This window comes from Teleopsis dalmanni, chromosome 2 (assembly GCF_002237135.1).
Source record: "Teleopsis dalmanni isolate 2A chromosome 2, ASM223713v2, whole genome shotgun sequence".
Classification (NCBI taxonomy): domain Eukaryota; kingdom Metazoa; phylum Arthropoda; class Insecta; order Diptera; family Diopsidae; genus Teleopsis; species Teleopsis dalmanni.
This window is the reverse complement of record NC_051847.1, coordinates 151321452-151347162: the sequence shown is the minus strand read 5'-3', so window position 1 is coordinate 151347162 and position 25711 is coordinate 151321452. Positions and strand designations below refer to the sequence as shown.

Sequence of the window (25711 nt, the reverse complement as noted above, 5' to 3'; positions counted from 1 at the left end):
TTTGATTATAATCAGACTATAATCAAGAATATAAAGTGAATAAACTATAAAATTATGTGAAATATAAATGTTGTGAAACCCAAGTCTAAAGCAGCTTTAGCATTACATTGTTATAAAAAAATTAAAACTAAAAAGAAATAAAAAATTATAAAATAGTTCTCAAAATGTTTTTTCACAAAATATAATTTTTGATTGCTATACTCTGTATTTTTGCATATATGGTTTATATAATAAATTGTTGTGCATTGAAATAAATTTGCATTATATTAACTGAAAATGTAATTTCAAATTAATTTAACTCCGCCCAGTTAGCAAAAACAAATTTGCTCTGGCTACCGAATTTTTTAATATAAAACTTGTACATTATAATGAACGAGTATATGCAAACATTTAAGTACATTATAGCGCTATTATATATATATACTTATGTAGATACATTCTAACCGAATTAAATGCAGTGCCAATACAATTCTGCTATGCAGTTGCACATTTTAGCATACAATTTACACCACACCCATACAATTTTATATAAATGTTGTCATTAGCGCGCATAAACCTACCATCCTCCTTAGAAAACGTACATAAAGCGGCTCCTCTCTGACACTTTATATACCGTCTTTTAGCTCTATTACTACAAGTTTGCTTTTTTTGTACTTTTTGCTTCTTTGCTTCTTTACTTCTTTACTTCTTTACAAGTTTTGTAGTAATATCCTTCAGCAAAATGCATCCGTAGTCTTATATGTTGCCGTTGCTGCTGTTCCTTTCTCACTTTCCTTTTACTGCACTTGTTAGTGTTACAGCAGTCATTTAACCATTCGGCTTAGCTCGTTTTGTGCTCGTTTAAATCGTTATATTGCACGTTAACTGTTTTTTGCGCCTTTCATGATTTAAACTGCACTATGCTGTATCCGTTTTTTCTTTTGTTTTTTCTTTTTTTTCATTTGTCTCTTTGCCACTTCTGCTTTTATATGTTGCAGCTGTGTTCAAACTATTCATCCGGGGTTGTACATACCAGCGAGCATCATACATGCAAGTATTTTCAATGGATTTTTATGTATTTACATTAATTTTTTTACAACTTTTTCCTGTGCGCATTTCCCTCCTGAGAGGAACTCTAATTTCCGATGGAAATAAAAGATACCCTTTTTAGTAAAAAAAAAGTATCTTAGCTTTTCTTTTTAAATATAATAAAATAAAAAGGTCTTATTACATTATAACCACTTATTTATGCGAAAAACTAGCACAAATCTAGTAGTCTGTGGTTGTTTTTTGTAATTTTTCTTAAACAAATTAAAATTACTAAATAGTTTAAAATATTAGAAGTTTAAAATATATTATATTAGATTATATATATTAAATATATATTGTTTTCTTGATGAATTACAAATTCAGAAAATAGTTGCATTATCGGAAAACCAAAAAAAAAATCATATGACAGGACCTTATATCTGCATGTCAAATTAATTGATTTCGTCAAGAGAAATTTAACTACTATAACATATACTATACTAATATCAATCTTAATAGGATGATCAAGAAAAACAAAAAATAAATAAATGAACATCTTTATTACATAAATATGGTATAATAATTATTATTAAATAGACATATTGTTAATTAAGTGATTAACTTAATTTAACTCCCCACAGTTCTTATGTGGAGAGTTGAAAAAAACTGAGAAACATCTGTATTTTATGACAAATACATTTTAGCTCTGGTTCTTTTTTCAGGATAGCTTCAAGACTTTCGTCTCAAGAGCATTTTAGGCTTTACAAATGGTTCAAATTGGTTTTTAAATCTCTGAATTTCTTGTATGGCAGCACACTAGGTTAATAAGTCTAAGTGCATCCTATGGTTCTTAAATCAGCTATGATCAGTCAACAAACCTACCACAGTCTTGTCAAATTTTATACAGATGACTGTATACCGCTTAGTCTTCCGATGTTTTCTTAAATTGTTCAGCACAGAAGGAATTCAACAAATGTTTTCATAATATAAATGATATATTTAAATACATCAGGTGTTCCGATTGATTGTCTGAATAATCTCATCTGGCCAACCTGTCTTTTTTAAAAATGCTGCAAATATACTTATGACCGGGAACAAAATGTAGAGAAATGTTGAACTGCATTGACATCTCATTTTGAGATGTGTAGCAGTCAAAAACTGTACTAACTATAAATTGCACTGAACTAAAGGACTCTAAGGCTATCTCGACGGACTGGTAGTATGTATATATAATTCTATTAAATGTATGATCCACTTTCAGACAAGCTATGAACTCCGTCTGAAAAATACTGAAATGATCAGAAAGGCTATAATATATAAATTTAATCAAATCTTCCGGGAAAACTTCACCACCTATTTTTAAGCCTTACAAATAATTAAATTCTCTTCTAATGACAGACTTTCCAGCATCCATATGTTGCTAAGTGTAAAATCAATATCCAATTTTCTGTCGAAATTGAGACTAGGAGAGTGGATCCATCCAATATGAATGGAGTGTGACAACGGTCACTAGTCTCCCGCTGAAAAGTAGCTTTAAGATTAGGAGCAAATGCTGCTGCTATTGTTTATTTATAAGATTTTGGTAGCAAGATTCATTGCTACATATTTCAAAACCCTCATGAAATTTACTTATTTATAACCTATTGATAAAATTAACTAAAATAACATAGTGTATAATAATTGTCTTGAATTTATATTCAATATTATTCTATTATATATAAAATTTATATCTATTATTATATTTAACTCAAAATTAATTTAAAATTGAAGTCAACACTTTTAAATTTAATTTTGTTCTGCATTATCACAAGATTTAATGACGTTCAGTTTTAGTTGGACCAACTGGCGAAAACCTACGTATATTTCATTAGATTTTTAGATGTATAAGAACTCAATTCTTATTAAAAATTGAACTCTGCACTAATTCAATGAAATCAATCATTGAGTTCTATGAAGTCAATCGTAATTACATTATGTGCATCCCAAAAAACAGTAGTTATAACAGTAGTGTACTTTAACCTCGCTGGTGAAATAACATCCATTTTCGAAGTTTTTGGAGTGCGTTTATTCAGAGAAGCCTCCCATCTCAACAGCTTTATCGATTGCGGATTGCAGAAATAAATCGCTTGGAGTTATAAATCGTAATAGAAATTGTTTAAAATAAATATTGTGTAAAGAAATATTTGCAAAAACTGTTTGGAAATGATTTCATGGAAACGTTTTCAGCCACTCTTTGAAACCTAGCTTATAAATTTAATGCTATGGAAAAAAAGATGCGAAAGCGCTTATTTGAGACTTTCCTAAATCAACAATTTAGCACATCTTTATATGACATTTTTATTTATTAGTTCATCAATTTTATTCAGTATATCTGAATCTTTTAACTCATTTGGTGGTTTTGGCTTTTCAGCGTTATTTATTTGGTGATTATACACACACAATAAAAGTGGTAAACCACTTTTGAAGCACGCCATATAATGGTAAAGAATTGGCCTGCAATTTTTTTTTTGTTCCAAAATCGTTCTTTTTTTCTTGTTAAATTATATGTAATTAACATGTGACTCTTTATATTCCTTTTTTGCATACTTGCCAGAAGTTCTTATAAAAGCAAAAAATTTTAAAAATTAATTTATTGCAAAAAATATTTTCAAATTTATTTAATGCAGTTATAACGAATTCCCTCCCAATGCTCCCTTATGTCCATGAAAGAGGGAAATGTATTTGAATAATTTATTGTAACACTCCTACAATTATATTTAGAAAATTTCTATGTCTTTATATAGTATGTATATAAAGTCCTTTTAAAATATAGCTCGAAAAATAGGCTTTATTTTACTTTAAGTAAAAAATAATATATTCCAATAAACTTAAACATTTTTTTAAAAACGGAATGATCATTTTGGAAGTAAATCCAATACAACCCTGAGGAGAAGCCTAACTTTAAGTGGTAGAAATTTGGAAGTGGTGACATGGGACTTAGGCGTATGAATTAAGTCTTGTAAAGTATTGTTTTTTTGTATAATAAATAGAAAAATAAGCACAAGTGCAAAAATATTATACAATTATAACTTATACTTATTAAGTTATTATTTTGTGAAAAAGTATTTTATTTCTTAGCAATTACAATTTATTGCAACTAATTTAGTTTCGCACATCTGCAATTAAGTGCTTTATAACTGCAATAAATTATTTTGTACAAAAATTTTATAGTAGCACCCACAAAATAAAAAAAAATATCTCTACAAAATCAACAACGTTCTGCACAAAGCCATTTTCTGCAACACGATTTGAAGTTAAGAACTTCAAAATGCAAACATTTTTAGTGTTGTTAATTAAAGCATAAAATAAAACAAAACAAAATAAAACAAGGCAAAATAAAAGCAAAACAAAAACAAAAAATAATTCACACTCAACATTAGAGTGAGTAGATGCAAAAATTGTGCAATGTTGCTTCGAGTGCACTATTCCACACAACACTGTCAAATGCAAACTTGCATTAGAAGCAGCAACAGTAGCAACAACAAAAGCAAAACTTGCCAGCAGAAACATTAACAGAAACAGCAACAACAACAATAGCAACAACATATCAACAACTTAGTGTATAAAACTCTAGCAGACAGTATAACACCATACGAGTCTAGAGACGTATATGCAACACTTTGCCACGCTTGTCGGCTTCATAAAAGGTGGGGATAATAGCTAGAGCCAATGACTACAAAGCTCCGCCTTCTGTTAAAGATGCCAATGCGGTAATGTTAACAGCAAGCAAAAAAACATAATAGTAAAGTTCTGCACAACATAACGACTCTAAATTAAGAAAACAAAATATGTATTAAAAAACAAAAAAGAATTAAAAAAGAAAATAACAAAAACACAAACACAATCAAATATGTAAATTAAAAAAAAAACAACTAAAAAACTGACACCATTAACAAGTGGGAAATAAAAGAAAATGGCCAGCATAAAAACAAAAAAGCAATAAAATCGACACTAAACTTCACTTCACTATACCGAGAAGCATAAAAAAATGTTTGTTAAATCTCAAAAACATAAATACTGAAATAAAAATATATAAAATTTATTTCAAATAACATTTTGTGAATAAATTTGAATATTTTGTAATTTTATGTAGTTTGTAGTTGTATGTATAGTTATGTAGTTGTATAGTTTTACAAACAAAAAAAATTTACGAAATGCAACATAAATAATAAAATAATGTTTTTTCTGTATGTATTTTTATAGAAATTATATACATTTTAATGCACGTAATGGTATTAGTTTTTTATTGACCTATGTATAACAACGCTACAACATTAACATATACATATAGTCCAGTAAATATTTATACTTGTGTTAAGTGACTAATTCATAGAATCAGCATCACTGCCTATTGCAGCTCAGAAGCATAAACTTCTCTGCTTCTCTGCTCAGCTCTGATAATTAGATTCCGATAAAAGAACTTCAATATGTAATTGAAGTAAATTTTGTTTTACTTCAAACACTTCAAATCTGCACATAAAGTATTTTTTTATTATATATAATGCCATAATATTAACGTTGTTTCTTGATTGGTAAATCCTCTAAAATTCTAAAAGTTTACTAAGTTCTTCATTTCATACAATTTTATTTTTAGTTTCTCTTATATTTCTTAGATTTGGTCTTTTTACGTAGAACTTTTCTTACTCTTTTTAATGTTTAAAGTTTAATAAAAGTTAAAAGATATTTCACGTATTCCTGGAATGCTTCATTTTTGAACCACTACAGAAATATTTCATTAAAAGCAACAACGTATACTTATATATATCAGATATCAACACAAACACATATACCTAATTCACTCAACAAAACACAATTTACCATTTATTTACTTACTGTTGTCCTCTTATCGTTGTGAAGCATAGGGTCTCTAATCGGCATAGGGTCGCCGAAGACCTGAACCAAGTCCTTGAACTATTACCCATCTCCCAAATCAAGTCCTAGAAACAGCAAAGACCTTCATATCCATTTCACGCTTAACACTTACTAACTTACAACTTACATCTCGTCAATCTTACACATCCCACCAACGTTTGTATTAAATATATGGATTAGAACCGTAACCAAGTGTCGTATTATTGGAATCGTAGTATGCCAGTACTGCGAGTTGTTATGATTTTTACCCAAACTTCATACAGAAAAAATAGTTTTCACACGTGGCAATAATAATAGATTGTTATAAAAATAGTTAACTTGAAATAGTTAACTTGTGAAGCTTGTAAACAAGTTAACTATTTCAAGTTAACTATTTTTATAACAATCTATTATTGTCACATAAATAATTAGATAAGTTTGAGCACTAGTATCACATATTGGATCCAAACATAGTTTTTGACCATTTGTTCCAATCTAATGGGTGGGTCATGTTGTAATAAATAGGAACCTCAATAGAACCTTATTGCTGGATGTTAGGTGGTATTTTAAATGAAAGATTTAACATTTCAAATCATTATTTTATTTAAAATTTTTTAACATGTTAGCACAACTATGGTTTGAAAGTTATGTGTCAGTAAAAAAAATAAAGAAACTACCACAATATGTGATGTGTCAAAACAAAAGTGCAATAAGGAACTTATTTCCATTATTGGTGATGAAGTTCAATCCTATGAAGCGCTAGATTACCGAATTTGAATGCAGAACCCACAGAGTGTGGCATAATTAATAAAATTAGACAATCAAAATTTTTTCTTAAGTGTAGAAACTATTTAAGTAGACATAATAGAAAAGGTGTGATGTGTTTTTTATGATAGGTAGAAAAATAAAATTTAGAATATAAAATACTTGTATTAATATCGATCAGAAAGTTTCGGGGCATTTCGACCACTGCAACAAGTTTTTCCCACGTTTTTTCTATATAAGCTGACACAAAGCTTACAAATCATGGTGCCTAAAACTACACAGTAGTCGACTTTATGAGTCGAATTCAATAAAAGCTTTTTCTATTCCAAGTTCTTCGGTTGTAGGGTATTAAATCAATAAATTGATCATGTGTCAACAGTGCCATTAAGCAATGTAAAAGGATTAATTTAGAGTATTGCGCCACAATTTATTTGTCGAAAATATATGGAGGTTTCAGAAAAACTAATCGCCAAGTACAGATAATTCCTTGAAACGATAAAGCGAACTCTATCATTGAGTAATCACTTTATTAAGCTCATCACATTTTCATCGACAAAACTGAATGACTGTTGGGGTTTTGATTATACAAACATCATATTAGTAGGTTATGCACCGCACACTTCTGATTTGGTAACCAACGGCTTCTCATTCTTCCCGCAAATAAATAAAACTGCATAGACTGCATGGACAAAGGAAACCGTTGATGCGTTCAAAAACATATTTGGGAATCTTTTAAGCGGAAAGAAAAAATTATTATGGTAATAGTGTATATAGATCACAAAGAAGAATTGTTGCAAAATAGAAAAGCCATTTTTAATTGTTTATAAATTATTATAGTTTTTATTTTTAGACTCATATAATATGAGCCTATATATTATATTATATATATTATTGATATATTTGGAATATATAAGGATTTATTAATATTTTAAGTAACTCATAATAACTTTTTTGAAACAAGACACAAAAACTAACAACTGACCCTGTAAGAAAAATTAATTTACTTGCAAATTTATTAAAAGTCTGTGAACTATAAAGGTAAAAAATTGAAATGAATTAATATTATATTGAAAATAGCAGATCCAAAGCACAGGTGTTGTGTTTCTTTACTCTTCTGAATATATGATCAGCTATTTTTGTACATTAATTATATATTTGCAATTCTCTGAGCTAGCAACATATAATTAGAAGCTGTGCAACATATTTCTGTAATTATGTGAGCCGAAGAGGTAAGACACTTTGTCCAACCGCGAACATTGGTAATTTGCTAAATATAGCAACAGTGGCTTAATGGCATTGATTAGATCCCCATAATATTATCTCAATCTACTGTTAACTGAAAAAATAAATATTTTAATGTATAAAACAGTTTACAATAGCACAGCAATAAAATGAAAATGCTTAAGAAAATTTACTCACTAGTTAAAGTCAAATAAAACTTTTTAGTTTAAAAAATGTATCTGACGTTAAACAATGGTCGATAAAGCAGAAAGATGAAGATGATGTACTTCGCTGTGAAAGAAAGAAGTTTTTAAAATACTTATGTGTTTAAAAAAAATCGAATTAAATCTTCCGTGAAGAATGTGCAATGACTACATATTTATGAAAAACAGTAATTTATCCAAAAGGAACATTAAGAGGATGCGCGCCACCATATGAGAAGGAAGCCTTTGAGATAGTTATGTACTGCAAAGAAACTGTGATAAATATTCCTCTTGTTGAATGTATAATGAGCATATTCTAACGAAAAGACAGTAGCTTGTTAAGAAAAATTATGAAAACTGTATACTTCACCTTGACAGAAAGAAGATTTTAAAAAACACGTGTGTAAAAAAAATTGAATTAAATCTTTCATGAAGAATGTACAATGATTATATCTTCGTGAAAAAAGGTAGTTTATCTAAAAGGAACATGAAGAGGATATGCCACCATTATTGGCAAAAGAAGTCTTTATGATAGTATGTACTTTGAAGAAATTGTTTAAATATCCCCTTTGAAAAGAATGTATAATAAGTATATTCTAAAGAAAAAACAGTAGCTTGTTAACAAAAAATATAAAAACGATGTACAGCATCTTGGGAGAAAGAAGTTTTTAATACCACCTTAAAGAAATTATAATGAGTATGTCCTTTACTGAAGTGCTAATTTTTTTATTTTATTTTTTTGCGGTATGTAGAAAGCATCAAGATCCAAAATGTGAGACTTAAACTAATTAAAATCACCTGATAGGAACGAATAGCAGATATCACCGATCAGGGGGTGAAAGACTTCCGGCTGAAATCGCATTCCATCAATTAGCTGTGAAACATAAGAAATTTTGAATTTGGCTTATATTTAAAGATTTTTAAGATATAAAGTAAAAATACAAAAAAAGATATTTTCATTTTTGAAAATTGTAAAGAGGATAACATTTTCCCACATGAAAAAATAAAAATTTACTTCAGATATAAATAATCTATAGCGACTACATTGACCAATAAAAAATATGAAAATCATTAATTTCTAATAAAAAATAAATATTCATATTAACAAGTTTATAATATTAACAAGTTTGCCGTTTTCATTTTACAATTCTTCGAAGTCATTATCTAAGTCAACATTCTTCTTCTTGGCAAGAACCTTTTTAAATTATGATGGTAATGTTTAAAATGACCTTCTTGGTATAATACTAGCTATTCCATCCGTTAGCATAGCAAAGTTTGCTATATACATATGTTATTGTTAAGTATTTATTTGTCGATAATTTTAAACTTTATATATAAATTATTTTTATAAAGTATTAAATAATCACGGAAAATGAATAAAATTATAATTTATGAATGGTGTTAAAATTTTGAAAACAAAAGTCATATGAATAAATTATATATGTATAAAAGTCCATAAAATATGAATACATTAAAATTTAAATAAAGAAAACAATGAGTGCAAGGATAGCGTCCAAATTCCAACAATCATAACAAATACATTAACTATAGATATGCATATATACTTTATGTAATTTGTATACGTAAATGTATGTTTCATATGTATATTATGCATATGCGGATATGTATTTTAATTAAAATCATTTTAAAATAAAATGCTTACCCAAATATAATGGCAGTAATCCGCCTACATGTTACATTTATGCAAATAAGTTCAAAATTTATTTTTAACAGAAAACCGATGACTTACAAATTTTTATGGTAGTTACATTATGCATGCAGTTAAAGTCAATATGATTACATATATTTGTTTATATACATTTGTTGAAATCAAGATATAACACCACAGGAATGTATATAAACAAATGGTAAGTTGTTATCAGAACACAAAATTGTGTTCAATATGGAATAACAATAATAGAATTTATATGATTTAACGGTATAATTAATATATTGATATATATTATAAGCTATATATTATATAAAAGATTTTTGTTTTGAAATTTTCATAAATTAAACAGCAGTTGTGTTGATTTATGCAATGAAAAATATTGTATGGAAACGGTACGAATCGAATTTCAAATAAACCAAGATACAGGGTGCCAAAAATAATTTTAACTGAAAACATGCTTCACTCATAAAACCCAAAAAGTTTTATAATTTATATACACTTTAGAATAGTTAACAGCTTTTTTCATATATATTTATTTTTTATTAAGAAGCTGTAGATTTGGATATAATCTAATTTTTAGATCATACAGCTGTTTTTCATACTACCAAATATTCCTCATCAGTAGTCTTCTAAATAGACTTAATTATCCGTATATACGAGAAACAACAATTTACAATAATTAAATACATTAACATAGCTGTGGTTTACACGTTTATTCTAAAAATGGCACAGCAACTGGATTTGTTATAACATAACTTGAAATTTTTTACTTTGGTTGTGTTAGTTTATGAACGCTGACTCTGAGCTTAAAATTTGAGAGGGCGCGAGTTTAAGCCTTGCTACTAAGCAATCTTAAAAAAAGATTTAGAAAAAATTAAATATAAGAAATACTTTAAAGATCACTGTTGAGCATACTCAAAACAGCGTTGTATGATCAGCCAAAAATACAATTAATTAAATATTATAAAAAAAAATGTTTGCTGTTATAGTACATTACTTTAGTAGTACATTACGCTAACAAAATTGGAAATTTGAACAATGAAAATTAAATGTGATATTAGATTAGTGACTTTAAACGTGAGGCTGCGTTTCAAAGTTGTCAGACTACAAGTACTTGGCGGTTGTAGTTTGAGAAGTGATATATCAAGGCCATTTTATAAAGTTGAATGGTCTTTGTGGTCATAACCGTGAGGTCTTGATATGTAGACTGTTAAATTTCAATTTTTATTTTCGTGCTATTGCTACTATATTAATACTTTTTTGTAATATCCTCACATTTATCAAATCAAATTATCTGCCTTGTGCTCAATATTAAATTTCTTAATTACATTGAAAACAATAAAAACTTTAAATTTGTTGTGACCATAACTGTATGCATAACTGTATGCAGAATCCTTAATGTATGAGCAATCATACCAAATAATGTTACTTAAAATGATATTTACGGGGTGCAGTATTCTACACATATTGGTACCTTATTAACTGATGATTTACATTTGGTCTCACATTTAGTTGTTACGTAAATAAACTAGTACAAAATATCACTACCAATTAGTTTAGATTTGAATGTACCTGTCTTGTAAATGAAAAGTTCTAATCTATGTTTTGTTATTGAATTCTTAAATTTTCTATATTTAAGTTTTAAAACCTTATTTATAGTAAATATTACTCGATATTCATATTCTATGTATTCTATATGTTCTATGTTTTATGTAGTCTAAACAGCTTATTCAAAATGATTCACATATAGAGTTTTTATATTCTATAAATATAAATTTTCTATGCAAGAATTTTTTCTTAGAATAGTGCAAATAAATTGTATATATTAAAAAATTCTAATTCTGACATATCATTACTTTCTACAAAAAAATTTAAATGTTTATTATGGTATTATTTTTTCAAGTATTAAAAAAAAATTATTTACCACACGCCTCTGATTAAGCGAAAGTGTACGATATTTCTGTTAAAAAATATTCCAAAAAAACATTAAATTATTTATTTTTGATTTGAATTTGTCACAAAATTTTATTCCTAAATCAAAACTTTTAGAATGGCTTTATTTTTAGAAGTATTTAAAAATAAATAAATAATTTTTAAGTATAAGTTCAGTTTGAGAAGAATTAACAATTTCATTAATCTTTATTTTTTTCTCTTCCAGCACGAGATATCCTTATCGGAAACTCAGAAAAGTTATTACAGAAATTTGGATATCCTTACGAGTTGATGCCACTGATGTATGTGATAGTGCGATATGCTAAAGCAGATATGGAAGAGGCTTCTAGAAGTATTGATGAAGGTAAGTCAATATTTTCACATTTTGAATTAAAAAGTTTGTGAACGAAAACTCATATGTTACATTATTATAATACTTAATTTTAAACATGAAACTACAATCAACAATTATTAAAATAAATAAAACCACAATCGAACCTACAACAATCCTTAGGTCAATATGTGGTAAATGAGTATTCGCGTCAACATAATTTAAATATGTACGACGGGGGTGAGCTACGCACTACAACTCGGCAATGCGGATGATAATTTTAAATGAAAAATTTACAAAACAACTAGAAATAAATCAGTCGATTTAAAAATTATATTAATAACTTAAATAATTATATCAAAATAAATAAGTACAGTGAAAATTATCACTAAAAAGAATTTAAAATAAATTTAAGAAAATATCTTAAAACCAAAAAGCTTAAATCAATTTTGCTATAATTCAGCAAAAATTCTTTCTGCATTTGCATTTGAATTGCTTAAATTAAAAAATTACTTAAATTAAATTTAAATTATAAAACAATTAAATTACAATTAATCTACAATCAACATTTAATATATATGCCAAAAACATCATTCAAATAAAAAATCAACAATCAACAAAAAATCTCAAAAAAATTTTTGGCATGAAACTCAAGTAGTAATTGGAGGTCCACAAGTCTTAGCTACAATCAATATCTGAACAACTTAAATTAAGATTAAACCGTGAAGTGAATTGCGTAAGATAAAATATACCAAACAGGCACTAGAATAGATTTACGAAGTAAAAAATTCATAACTAATATTAATAATATTATTTCTTAGCTAATATAGAATTTCTTAGATTAAAGATCTGGCGACGATTTCAATTATAGAATATAAAATTTTAAACTTGCCACTCAACTAAAAAAAACAACTTATCATAATATATAATAAAGTTTAAACTTATTTATTAAATATATATAAAATAAATATTTCAATGTTTATTAAAATCATTAATAAAAACTTGCTTACAATTTGTATTTATTTTTTTTCTCTAACATAATATTTATATTGTAATATATAATGTATATGGATTTAAAATAGTATTTATTTATAGACTATAACTTCGTTTTCATATCCAATTATATTTTTTTTGTTTTTTTTTTTCTCGTATTTAATTATTTATCCTTCCAACAAAATAATTATTTAATAATTAGCGCATGATCCCATTTTGCAAATATTTCAAATCGGCGATTTTTAAATAAAATAAAATTATTCATTTTTAATGAAATATATTATTAAAAGCTACATCATAAGAGACTGTCGCTTTAAAATCCAGATAAGAATAGCGACTATATCTTGCATACTAAGATGAACTTTTTGAAACCAATTAATGCCATGTTTACACTTCACATTTCGTAAACCACAATTAGCAATAATTGGATTCATATAATTAAATGTTTAGACTATGGCAATTCAGTGAAATAAAACAAAAAACCAAATCAGAACACATCTTTGTAAATATTTTTAAAGTGCAAACAATATGTTTTATTCAAAGAAAAAGAAAAGCAAAACGACAGCATTATTCTAAAGGTATTATTTCTCAAATGTGGATATATTTCTATTTAATCATATTTTACCTACTTGGTTTGCATTTTTCCTAAAGTCTATAATAACGTCTTCCGTTACTATACCAAATAGCACAAAAACACTATCTACTATGGTCACAAAGCTCTGCTCCAAGAATATCCCAGAAACCCTTCTTGTTTGTTTGAATGATGCCAAAAGCTTAAAGTAGTGTGGAACATCACTCCAATGTCTAACGGGATGATCAATTTCCTATTTGAATTTGGATCTACTATGGTCGCAAAGTTCGGTTCAGAAAAAAGAACAGCACCATTTTTTGTCAGTGTGTAACTTCAACGCATTAAAATTACCCCCAAAGTCTGAAAAATAGTCCTATCAGAATGATCCACTTGGTAAGATGCCGTTCAGAGCACAATACTCAAACGTCTCTTTTTGTTAATGCTTTTATAACGTGTTAGATTGTGGTCTACAACACCAATTTATTCCATTAAATTATATATTTTGTATTGTATATGATTATAAATTATACCAGATTATACCGTATTCACTCTTGTTAAAATTTTCACAAACTATAGACAGATGTTTTTGGTTTACTTTCTTGTATTTAAAATATTTTAGATGAATTATATATTTCAATATTAATTATTCTTCATTTGATATAATATATACATGAAATATAATATGTGAAATTATTTTAATTTTTAAATAATTAGGAACAGCAAGCATGCAATATATTATTTACTTTCTTTACCAAAATGTATTCAAAATATGTTGAAATCATTCTTTTGTAATGAACCCCTTTTGGCTGAAGTTATAAGGAAATTAGTGAATTTTCTTTGTATTTTTTATAATATATATAAAAGTTTTAAAGGCGCAGGTAATATTGCTATAGACGCAGCTATATAGTACAATTCGTACTCGCAGTTAGTTTTCAAAGCCACGGGTAATATTGCAATTTATCGATTTTAAGCGCACTCAATAACATATGTATAACAATGTGTTTTCACAGAGCAAGCAAAACAGAAAAATAATAATATATTAAACAATTCTTACCAATTGAGGCCAATTTTTTTTTGTGTAAAAGCCTCCCATAGTTGTGCGTTCATCTAGTAACTATTAAAGCTTCTAGACTGTGTGGTAAAATGAACAATGTTGAGTTAGGTCTCCTTCAGTAACACTTGCAATATTCCTGCGCCAAACAGATAAGACAAAAAGATTGGCTTGCTCCGACCACCGATGATAACAAAAAGAGAAATATTATAATCTGCATTGATTAATCTGCATATATGCATCTAAATAGCTCCTTAATTAAATAAAACAATGGATGTAACCAAGAAAAAACCTATGAGGCAATATATATAAAGACATAACTCTCGAGGCAATGATACAGGGATAGCAAGCAATAGAATGACCTAACTAATTAAAATAAGCTGTTAATTTTTTATTTATATTTTTATTCTTTTTGTTTTTTATTAAGTTATATGAAAAAAGCATGTATACTTATTTTAACATAAATAATATCTTTCTTATTTTTTTTTTATGTAAAAATTTGAGTAACAATCGCCTAATTATTTGTACACAAAAATGTCTTAATTATTAAGAATCAAAAATTTAAAGATTCTTAAATTCAACTTCTTAACATCATACCTATATACAATTTTATAAAATTGTATAGATATTAAATGACTTTTTTTAATTTTGAACCCTAGCGAGACTCTTGATTACATCCATGGTTAAAACACGAACAAGTATAATATAAATCGTATATTAAATACAAGTAAAAAAAGTAACAACCAAATAAAATAACATTCAATTAATAATAATATAAAATTAATAAAAAATAATCCATCAATCAACGTGGGATCGTGCATTTAAATATAGTTTGATTTTTTATTTTTTATATAAATATCACTCTTTAATTCTACATTTCTACATATATCTGAAATTAAAATGATATACCATATTAAAACTGAACAGAAAAAAAAATCATTATCATTATCAAATTATAGGATTTTTGTTTAAATACATTAAAACACAACGCTTATTTTGTAATTTAAATAATTACAAAATATAAAAATATATAGTTTATTACTTTATTTAAAGTTATTTTGATATTCTGTTTCTTTTTATAATTTATTTCAAGAAAAATGAAATGTTACAATTAATATAATTATTTTTTTTAATATCATTCTTGCTTTGATTTATACTTGATGCAATACATTCTATGTAAACATAAAGCCGTACTTTATAATATTCCATTATTCAATATATTTATATCCTAAATGGTATTAAGAACTTTTCCGCGATCAGATGAACCATCGTTGTTTAAATATTTTTAGCAAAAAGTATTTGAAATGTGATAAATAAAACAACTTATTTATCGGATATGGTCCAGTGAAACTTGTTTTTGTCGTCGAAATTAATAAATTTCAATTCAATTATGGCCTTAAAAATTCGCTGGAGAAGCTAGAAATCATACCTTAACCGTCCGTCGAAAAGTATATGGAGAGTTGCGTCATGCGCTAACATAGTTATTGCACCTTATGGGGTTTACTTAAAAGGCAACGAAATATATTTTTTGCACAGAATACATACATTCTATGTACATGATTTGAAAATCATTGAAATTGTTTTATATCTATTATTTTAACAAATATAGAATAAAATAGTATTCATTTAATTAGCAACAAATTGCATCTAATTAAAAAATTATTTATAAATTTTAAAATAGTTCAAAAACGTTTTTAATTATAAAATTTAATATAAGGCAATTGAAGAGAATAATAGCATATATCAGTCTATAAAATAAATGAAAATTATTTTAAATTTCTGCAAAATATATACTATAAATTAAAAAATTTTTAAATTAATACTAAATTAAAAATTACATTTTTGATATTTAACATTTATATACCGTTTTTTTTTTGTTTGTTTTTTCACATATTTAAAGATAATTTTGTAAATATATAAGAAATAATAAAATAACATTAAGATATTAGGCGCCATTTCTTAAAAAAAGAATAACGGAATTATTACTATGTATTATATATTAAAATATATTTATTATAGGAACAGATGTGTATACTTATATATCGGCTAATATATAGTACGTGTCAAGTAGAATATTTAAATCTTATTCAAATTTAATCTAAACATTACTAATTTCAAATTTCAAAAATATTAATTAAACAATTTATTCCTATAAAATAAATTAAAATATAAATAAATGTTCTATTCAACAATAAAGTATTTTAATCAACTTTTAATGAATTCCTAATAAAATAATAGTATTCATTAATTTCTCTATAGATATATTCTTTTTAATTATATTTTTTTATCTAATCTGGAAATATCTTAACTAGCAAATAGAAATTATTATGAATATTTAAAATATGAGAACAGATTGCTAGAGACTTTTAAAGAAAGGAGTCAACATTTAGTACAAATTATTTATTATATATATGAATTATACTATTAATATCAACACATTTTGAGTTAATTTCTGGAAATAATCCATAAAACATTTAAATTTAATAGTACTAAAGAAAGTCTTAGAAAGTCTTAGATTGGCAGGGAATAGATAGATTCCCTGCCAATCTCACTAAACATACACCAAAACCTTCTTGGCCGTCAATCCAAGGCAGCGATTCGCAGATGGAAACTCGACCCATGAGGAGCTTCTTTTTGTATTCAGCCTAATTCAAATGGTTCCAAACGCTTTTTTGTACAATCTTTAGCTCTTGTGCAATCGAAACAATGCGTAAATCATAACAGCAGGTCGGAACCGACAATTTTCGTGACTTTATGAACTTTTTCTACTATTGGCCTTCCAGTGCATTTTTGACATTTAAATTACTGGAAGAGGAAACGAAATCCACGAAACCAAAATTACGCATGATTGGTTGTTACAGCACCAGGACCATAAACGCTATACACAATTTTAGCCGCCTGGCTTGCGTTTTCGCGTTTTTACCCTTATCAAAGAAAAATTATAGAATATGGCATATTGTCTCTTTGCTAGTGTCCATATTTGATGCCCGCTTAAACAAATTGAGTCAACCAATTACCAAACAATCAATAATTATTTAGTAAGAAATCTCATCTTTATAACGATATCTAGCGTTATATGATCAGACTTATACAACGCGGGATACAGATAACTAAAGCCATCTACTGGGAAAAAAATGAATTTCTTCTTACTATATCTAATATATAAAATATGCATACATCTTACTTATGTATGTAAAAAATATGTGGCACGATTTCAATAATATTTAATTTTTGAGTTCAATGAAATCCCTTAAACTACCCTGCCGAAGTTAAGTCCACCATGTTTCGTACTTAATGCATTAGAAAAACTAATAGACTTTCATGAATAAATTCGGCAACCTTAGGAAGTGATAACTTCACAAATGCATTTGCTTGAGGTGCTCCGTAAAGCTGTGTTCTGTAACCTGCAATATGAACCATTGTTTTCTTTTGACCTACTTTTAACTTTGAAAACAGCAGGAAGTAATATCTCTTGTTTTTGTCTGAGGAGCAGAACTATTCCGTCAGAATTTTTGTTTAGCGAAGTAAATGCCGTTGATTAAGAATTAAGTCAAACATAACTAAACTTCCACTTTTTACTAACAAATAGAGAATAGCATAAAATTCTTGCAAAACTAAATAATAATAAACCATATAAATTATTCCAATACTATAATTATTTAGAACTTGAACTATATTGTAAACTGAATTGAAAGGTCAATATGGCAAACTTAGTTTTGCCTTATATAGTTAGCATCTTATATAGTTGGGTGAAATAATAATCCGTCTTCTCTATTTTATATATATATATAAAATAAATTTGTGTTTCATAGTTAGTATATTACATAGTTACTTAAAATAATGGTTTGTTTTCGCTAAAATGGTTACTTCTGTGACCCATCGGCATGATCAAGAGATTTGATCTAATTAAGATTTAAAGACATCTAAATGATTTAAATCTAAATGATTATGTATGACAAACACTGGGCGACAAAAGTGAACTTTTATTTATTTGTATTTAAGGTTTCTCAACTGTATTAGATTAATTTAGGTCTGCCGAACACAAAAAAATATGATTCTGTTATCCATGTAGGATAAACACAAATTGCAGACTGGGTGTCTGGGCTAAATAAAAAATTTTTATTTTGAGAGATATGGATTTCATGTTTTTACCACGAATAAACAGAATTTTGCTTTAAAGATATTTATAAATAAATAAAAATTTTTGTTATATATATTCAGATAAAAAACAAAAATAAATAAACAATTTGCATACGTAAACATTTCTAACAAGTCATAAAATTTTGCACAAAATTATTACAATTTTTCTTTAAAAAACATGGCATTCATTCATTGCTATTGCATCCATCAGCAACATTAAACATCAGCTGCTGTGTTGTTGATGACATTAAAATTATAACGATTGCTTTCGTTATTATTACTTTTGAAGTCGCTGTTGTTTTCTCGTCCTATGTTGTTGTTGTTTCGGTTATATGCATCGTAAACGCATCATTAAATTTAAAAATGCATGCGAAACTTTACGATGCTCCATAAAAAGGGTGCACCAAGAGATTTTTATGCCAGTTCTAGTACAATGACAGCAACAAACTCATAAAAACACCTACAACAGAAATAGTTTCTATGTATCTCTACTGCTCCTTTGGCAAGTAATTCGTTATCAGTTGCGCTGCAACATAACTCACATATGTTATTTTTCATTAACTGTCTTCTAACAACAAATTTAGTCTATCCTTGTTTCTTATCTGCCATCTCCTTTTATGCGACTATAGCTACCCACACTAGGATCAATGCTTTTCTGGCACTTAAAATTGTGGCAATCAGTTTTCTTTACGTGCTATAAACACAGAAGTGTTTATGGCATTGAATTTTCGCATAGGAAATTCAATGCATTTAATGGGAAATTACATAAAAGCTAAAATGTGCATTTAAATCCATTTCCGCTTCTACGTTAATTGTAATAGAGTTTCTTGCACTCGAAACGCTTTTCTACTCAAATTGTGCAGTATTTTTCTAAGTAGTTTAAAGTGCAAAAAACATAAATTTAACGGCCTATATTGAGACATTTCAAGTTTCGCGTAAGTTAGTAACGCCCACAGTCCACTGCCTACTATATAGTACATAATTAAAGGATATGTACTGCATTATCCTGATTCACTTTTTGAACTTAATGTCCAGAATATAACCAAATCTCCACGCACGTCGCTGTGACTTCTAAAATTGGCGAATGTTAATAGCAGATGTTAATTATATCAATCTTTTTTAAACGTTTATGGCCTTTGTTCAGTAAGACCTTATAAGCTAATTGGTTAGGGTATTCTTCTAATTTTAAAAGGTACTGACGGCTACATCGAGGTGCTTCTTCTATTAATATTGGTACGCCCAAGGTTAATAGTTTTTATAAACCACGGTTCACCTGTTGCAATTTTTAGAATTTTAGTTTGCAGCCCCTGCAGTTTTTGAATATTTGATGGCATCGCTGATCTTAAATTTGACTTCCATAACTCCATATAGGTTTTATTATCGACTTGTATAGCAGAACTGTGTATTAAACGAATGATACAATACGGTGCACTTGTTCAGTTTTACTGACTTTAGCGCTGAGTCCGAATTGATGTTCCGGAATTAATTCGATAGCTGAGAATATTGGCATTATTTTTGCTATTAACTTTTCAAACATTTTAGGTAATACTGGAAGGACGCTTATTGGTCTGTACGTGTATCTATTATTTTCTCTTAATTTTGAAAGTAGCATTATTAAATACTTTGTTATTATTATTATTAATTTTTTTTTTAAATAAAATATTTATAAAATAAGTATTTATTTAAAATAAAATTTAATAATAATAAAAACTGTAGTTTGAGTCTTGATTAAAGAATATACAAACAATGTGTGCTTAAACGTAGTTATCTATTATATTGAATTGCTATTTTTGGTTTGAATGTTATCATCCTTCCCACATGTAGGCATAATTTATTACTACTTTTAGTTGTTTCTTAAGTAATTCTCTATACATCACCATCTTTATGTCACCATCACTGACGTTTTTTTTTTGTCAAAATTTGATTTTTAAATTTTTGGAATCATAAATTCCATAATTTTCCGTGCATGAAGCTTGACTCTTCAGATCTGTGCGGTTTTAATTTCATTATTTTTTTGGTGCGATATTCAAAGATTATATTTAATTGAATAAAATTTTGTTCATTCTTCTCATTAATTGAAAATAATATCTGTGAAACACAGAATATAATAACTAATGAGTCTACTTTTTAGTTTTTATAAATATATGCAGATATATAAATTTCCAAAATTGTAAGTTATTATTTTATATATTGTATTATATTATTATATTAACCTCTTACAAATTAATAATATACAATTACATTAATTTCATTTTCTTAAGTGTCAGTTGTAACTCCGTACAGTTCGTTGTTTATTTTTTTTTATATAAAAATACAACACATCATAAACAAATTAGTACCTTTTAAAATGTTTGTAATTTGTACGTACAAAATTGTATTTCAATTAAGCAAAAAAAAACTTTAATATGAAAGGAAGTGCGTTTTACTATATTTTGAGCAGAAATTTATAACACGTAGATTATGTTATAAAAATTAACGACATTCATAAGATACGGGTAATTTTTATAAAATTATCTTTAAAATGCCAATATCTGAAGAAAATGCCGTTGGCCACAGATAGGAAGGAGAAAAGTGTACAGGAAGTAAACAATGCTAAAATGTATTGACTTGACTTTATTATACTTCAAAAAATTTTATCGATTCTAAATTGACACTGATGTTTTTTACGTTTGTCAGATACAAAAACAATACAAAAACAATACAAAACCAAAACAAAAACAAAAAACAGTCAAAAAACGGATGTTTTCTGTTTGGATGCAACGCAATCAGAACAAAAAAGTTGAAATTATGCTCACATGCATACATTACGTGCCTCGAATGAAGCGGGTTTCAATGAGGCCTGCATAAAATTACCCATGAATGCAAATTAAAATTGATTAGCCGAGATTGTAGCCCAGAAGCCACACAGCCGCGTGCTGGAATATACTTAGCAGAACCATGTAATTTTGTATATAAACGAGTGCATAGCATTTTTTATTGTTTACCAATAAAACAAGAAACATAACTTTAGTCCAGTCTTTTAAAGTTACTTGAGAGATATATTATGCAGATATTAAAATCCTATTAATGTAAATTTGCAATGTGAAATCAATCAAATTAAATAAAAAATTAAAAGAAAAATTTTTTTTTAAATTAAAAAATTTAATAATTTTATATTAGAGAGAAGAAGCATAGTTCATAATTTTAAAATCATCACGAGATACCCACTTGGCAGCGCTGTTTCAGTAATATATGTAAAACAGAACTATCAAAATTCTAAAACTAAACTATATATTTATTTAACATTTTGTCACACATATTATAACGTTTGTTGTCTTGTTTTTCCGAGTTAGTGCATAGCTGGGGGCTTTCCGCAGCGTCTCACCCACCTCACTGATTAATTTGTGTATTCCTCATAAGCTTTGTGATTATTCAATGACTGATCTAAGATCTGCGTACCGCCCCATGCGGTTAGTGATTATTCTGAGATTAGATAGTACTAAGTAGGGTAGCCTGTCGGTTTTTGCATATAACTTATTACAACGTATTAAACGTATTAAAATCGTAAAAATTTGCTACAAAAATTATAATTCTGAGTTGAAAATTTGGAGAATATTGGTCAATGTAATCGTACAGCGATAGATTAAAGAATGTTTAAAAAACTAGATCTGTGTTTAATGTACTAAGAGTAAGATTTCATCAGTAATAAGCATTACAGCAATTAATGAAGATGGTATACATAAATATCCCTACATATTCATTACATGGGACTCATACCATATGGGTCTACATTACGATTATGACGTAGTATGCATTTGGAATAACATCTTCATCCGTATAAAATTCAATTATTACAAAAACGTAAGCAGGAAGGTCGTGCAGTATGTAGAACATACTTTCAATAATTTAACACCATCGTTTAGATGACGATTTTTCACCTCGAAGTTTCTTTAGTAATATGTCACTTTCAGTGATGGATATGTTTACAAACAAAATTTCGTATGTGAAACTGTGATAATTTACAAGAAATTATCGAGACCATTACATGCACAAAAAATCACTTTATTGTGTAACATTTCGTCTAGAGTTTATCGTACTGGTAGTGTTTTCAGACTGACAAGATGAGGCGTAAACTTTCAATTTAGATTGTTATACCCACATTGTCATTATTTTAGACATGAAACCTAAGATATACATTCGAAAAATATATAGTTTCCATAGGACCTTTCTTGTGTAAGTATTTCACGAAATATTGATAAGTGGTTTTTAATAGGATACATAAACGATTGTTTGAGTTTTGGAAAACAAACATTCATCAAGTTCTCATTGAATTATTGTCGGCTGTGTACCGACAAAATTTTATTAAATTTATAAAGAATTACATCAAAATGATTCTGTAGTATTCTGTTATATATCTAAGTGTGATATACTTAATCACTTATTTAGTTGGCTATTATAAACATGATTTATCCTTGGCCGCGTTGAGTACCTTCCGCCAGTCAGCCCGATCAGTGTCTTGCCAATGTCGATCGCCAGTTGGTAGTACCGGGTGCCCTAATCGTTGGTCACCTCGTTCTTCTATCGAAGATGCGGACGTCCTCTTCCGAAATAACCAAGCCAGTGAAGCCGCTGAATTTTTATACGCTTAACTCTGTTAATATCGTGGTAGAGCTCGTACAGCTCATTGCTCTATCTAATTCGATACTCGTTGCTAACGCTATAGATCTTTTTATGAATTTTTTTTTTATGAATTTACTCCTAACACCTTCTCATAACTGTTGGTAATTGTCCAAGCTTCTGCACCATACAACAGGACAAGCAAATAAGATACTTGTAAAGCGTGATTTTTATTTGTCGAGGGATGGATTTATTTCTCAATTGCCTCTTTAGACCAAAGTAATATCCGTTGGCAAGTAACATGAGTCCTAAGACAATCAGGAAATATAATTGTTGACAGAAAGTACTTTGTTTTGTCTTCATTTACCACAAGACCCATTTATTTTGGATGTTTTTCTAAGTTGTGCAAACAATATATTGAAATAAAAATATGATTAAAATCTTAATCATAGATATATCTTACTAACATATTAATGGAATCAAAAGATGAATATTTAAGTATCCCACACAATTTAAAATAGACTCAGAACAAATTTTGACTTCGTTGTAAATACAATATAAAGTATATATTATTCATATAAGTTTTAGGTTCAAATATTAAAAATATTAAAAGTCTGATTAAATTAATATACATTGTGACCGAAAAGTTTTCGGAAATTCTCATTTAAAATTCGCGCGCTGTATATTTTTCGATATTTTAAGTTTATGTAGTTTGGCAGCACTGTCCCTAATTACTATGCAAAAATTGAGCGCATCTGTCAGACAGATTCGTTTACGGCAGCTGTTGATAAACCAGTTCACCTCAGTAGTGCTTGCGAAAAAAACAATGGAAAAAAATATTGATCAAAGAGTTTGCATCAAATTTTGTGTTTCGAACGAATTTTCGTGTGCAGAATCGTTGCGAATGCTACAAAAGGCTTATGGGGAATCAGTTTTATCGAAAACTCAAGTTTATGAGTGGTACAAAGCCTTTCAGGACTGTCGTACGACCGTCGAAGACATGCCGCGTTCTGGACGACCTTCGACCTCTACCACCGACGAAAACATTGAAAAGGCAAAGGAAATCGTGTTCAAAAATCCTCATGTGAGTGTTAGAGAGATAGCACGAGAGCTAGGCATCGGTCGTGAGATGGCTCGTTTGATTTTGGTGGACAATTTGTGTATGCGACGTGTCAACGCTCGGCTTTTTCCGATTCACCTCAATTTGTTCCAAAAACACCATCGTGGACAGGTCTCGTTAGACATGCTTGATCGTGCCAATTCCGATCCAACTTTCATGGAACGCATCATAACGGGTGACGAGACATGGGTCTACGAGTACGACATGCAAACAAGCCAACAATCATCGGAATGGAGAGGAAAAGACGAGCCGAAACCGAAAAAACCACGCCAAAGTCGCTCGAAAATCAAGGCAATGCTGATTGTTTTCTTCGATATTCGTGGTGTGGTGCATCATGAATTCGTCCCTGAAGGACAAACAGTCAATAAAGCCTATTATTTGACTGTTTTAAGACGTTTGCGTGAAAATATCCGCCGTAAACGGCCTCAATTGTGGAAGGATAATTCATGGATTTTTCATGACGATAATGCTCCCTCGCACCGAGCCAACATTATCAACGATTTTAAGGCCAAACATTCAATAAATACCATCGAACAGCCCCCGTATTCACCTGATCTTGCACCGTGTGACTTTTTCCTGTTTCCCAAACTCAAATTACCACTCAGAGGAACGCGTTTTGAATCCATAGAAGACGTAAAACAGAATTCGCAGAGGAAACTCAAAGCCATACCGGAAAGCGCCTATAAAAAATGTTTTGATGATTGGAAGAAACGTTGGCATTTGTGTATCGCTTCTAATGGAGCATATTTTGAAGGAGATAAAATAAATATTGATGAAGATTAAGAATTTTGCGTTTTATTTAAAATTTCCGGAAACTTTTCGGTCACAATGTATAGTTCGGTTCTTATTATGAAATGTTCTTACATAAAAAAAAGTCAAAATATAGAAATATTTTTTATATTATTTCGATAATTATTTTGTGTAGTGCCTAATGATGCAGTTCACTAATTACAAATAATTTTTTCGCTTCGATTTACTTGGATTCACATAAACACGTATTTAATAATGTCATTCGATTACCTCAAAACTCAGTGACTAGTTTATCGACAAATAGACTAATAATGAGACGCACATCGGTGTATCCAATTATCTTGTGGAGGAAATGAAAACTCTGCACACTTTACGCCATCTCAAACACCTCGTATAGGGCGTTACGAACATTGTGATAAATCAAAGGCTACATACGATGTAATGACAACAAAAAACTAAAGTTATTTA

General features: G+C 28.3%; 1 protein-coding gene across 2 annotated transcripts in view; it reads left to right on the top strand.

Annotated features, from left to right (window-relative positions):
* LOC119681767 (protein doublesex) overlaps window positions 1-25711 on the top strand; it is a 141571-nt gene that overhangs the window by 85109 nt on the left and 30751 nt on the right. Inside the window, exons 2-3 of one of the 2 annotated variants that reach the window (XM_038095045.1) lie at window positions 11918-12055; window positions 12206-12353. In XM_038095045.1, the coding sequence (XP_037950973.1) occupies window positions 11918-12055; window positions 12206-12297 (230 nt within the window). In that variant the 3' untranslated portion in view covers window positions 12298-12353. Of the gene's footprint in view, window positions 1-11917; window positions 12056-12205; window positions 12354-25711 lie in introns of those variants that run through there. The other variant, XR_005252533.1, reaches the window with a different exon arrangement.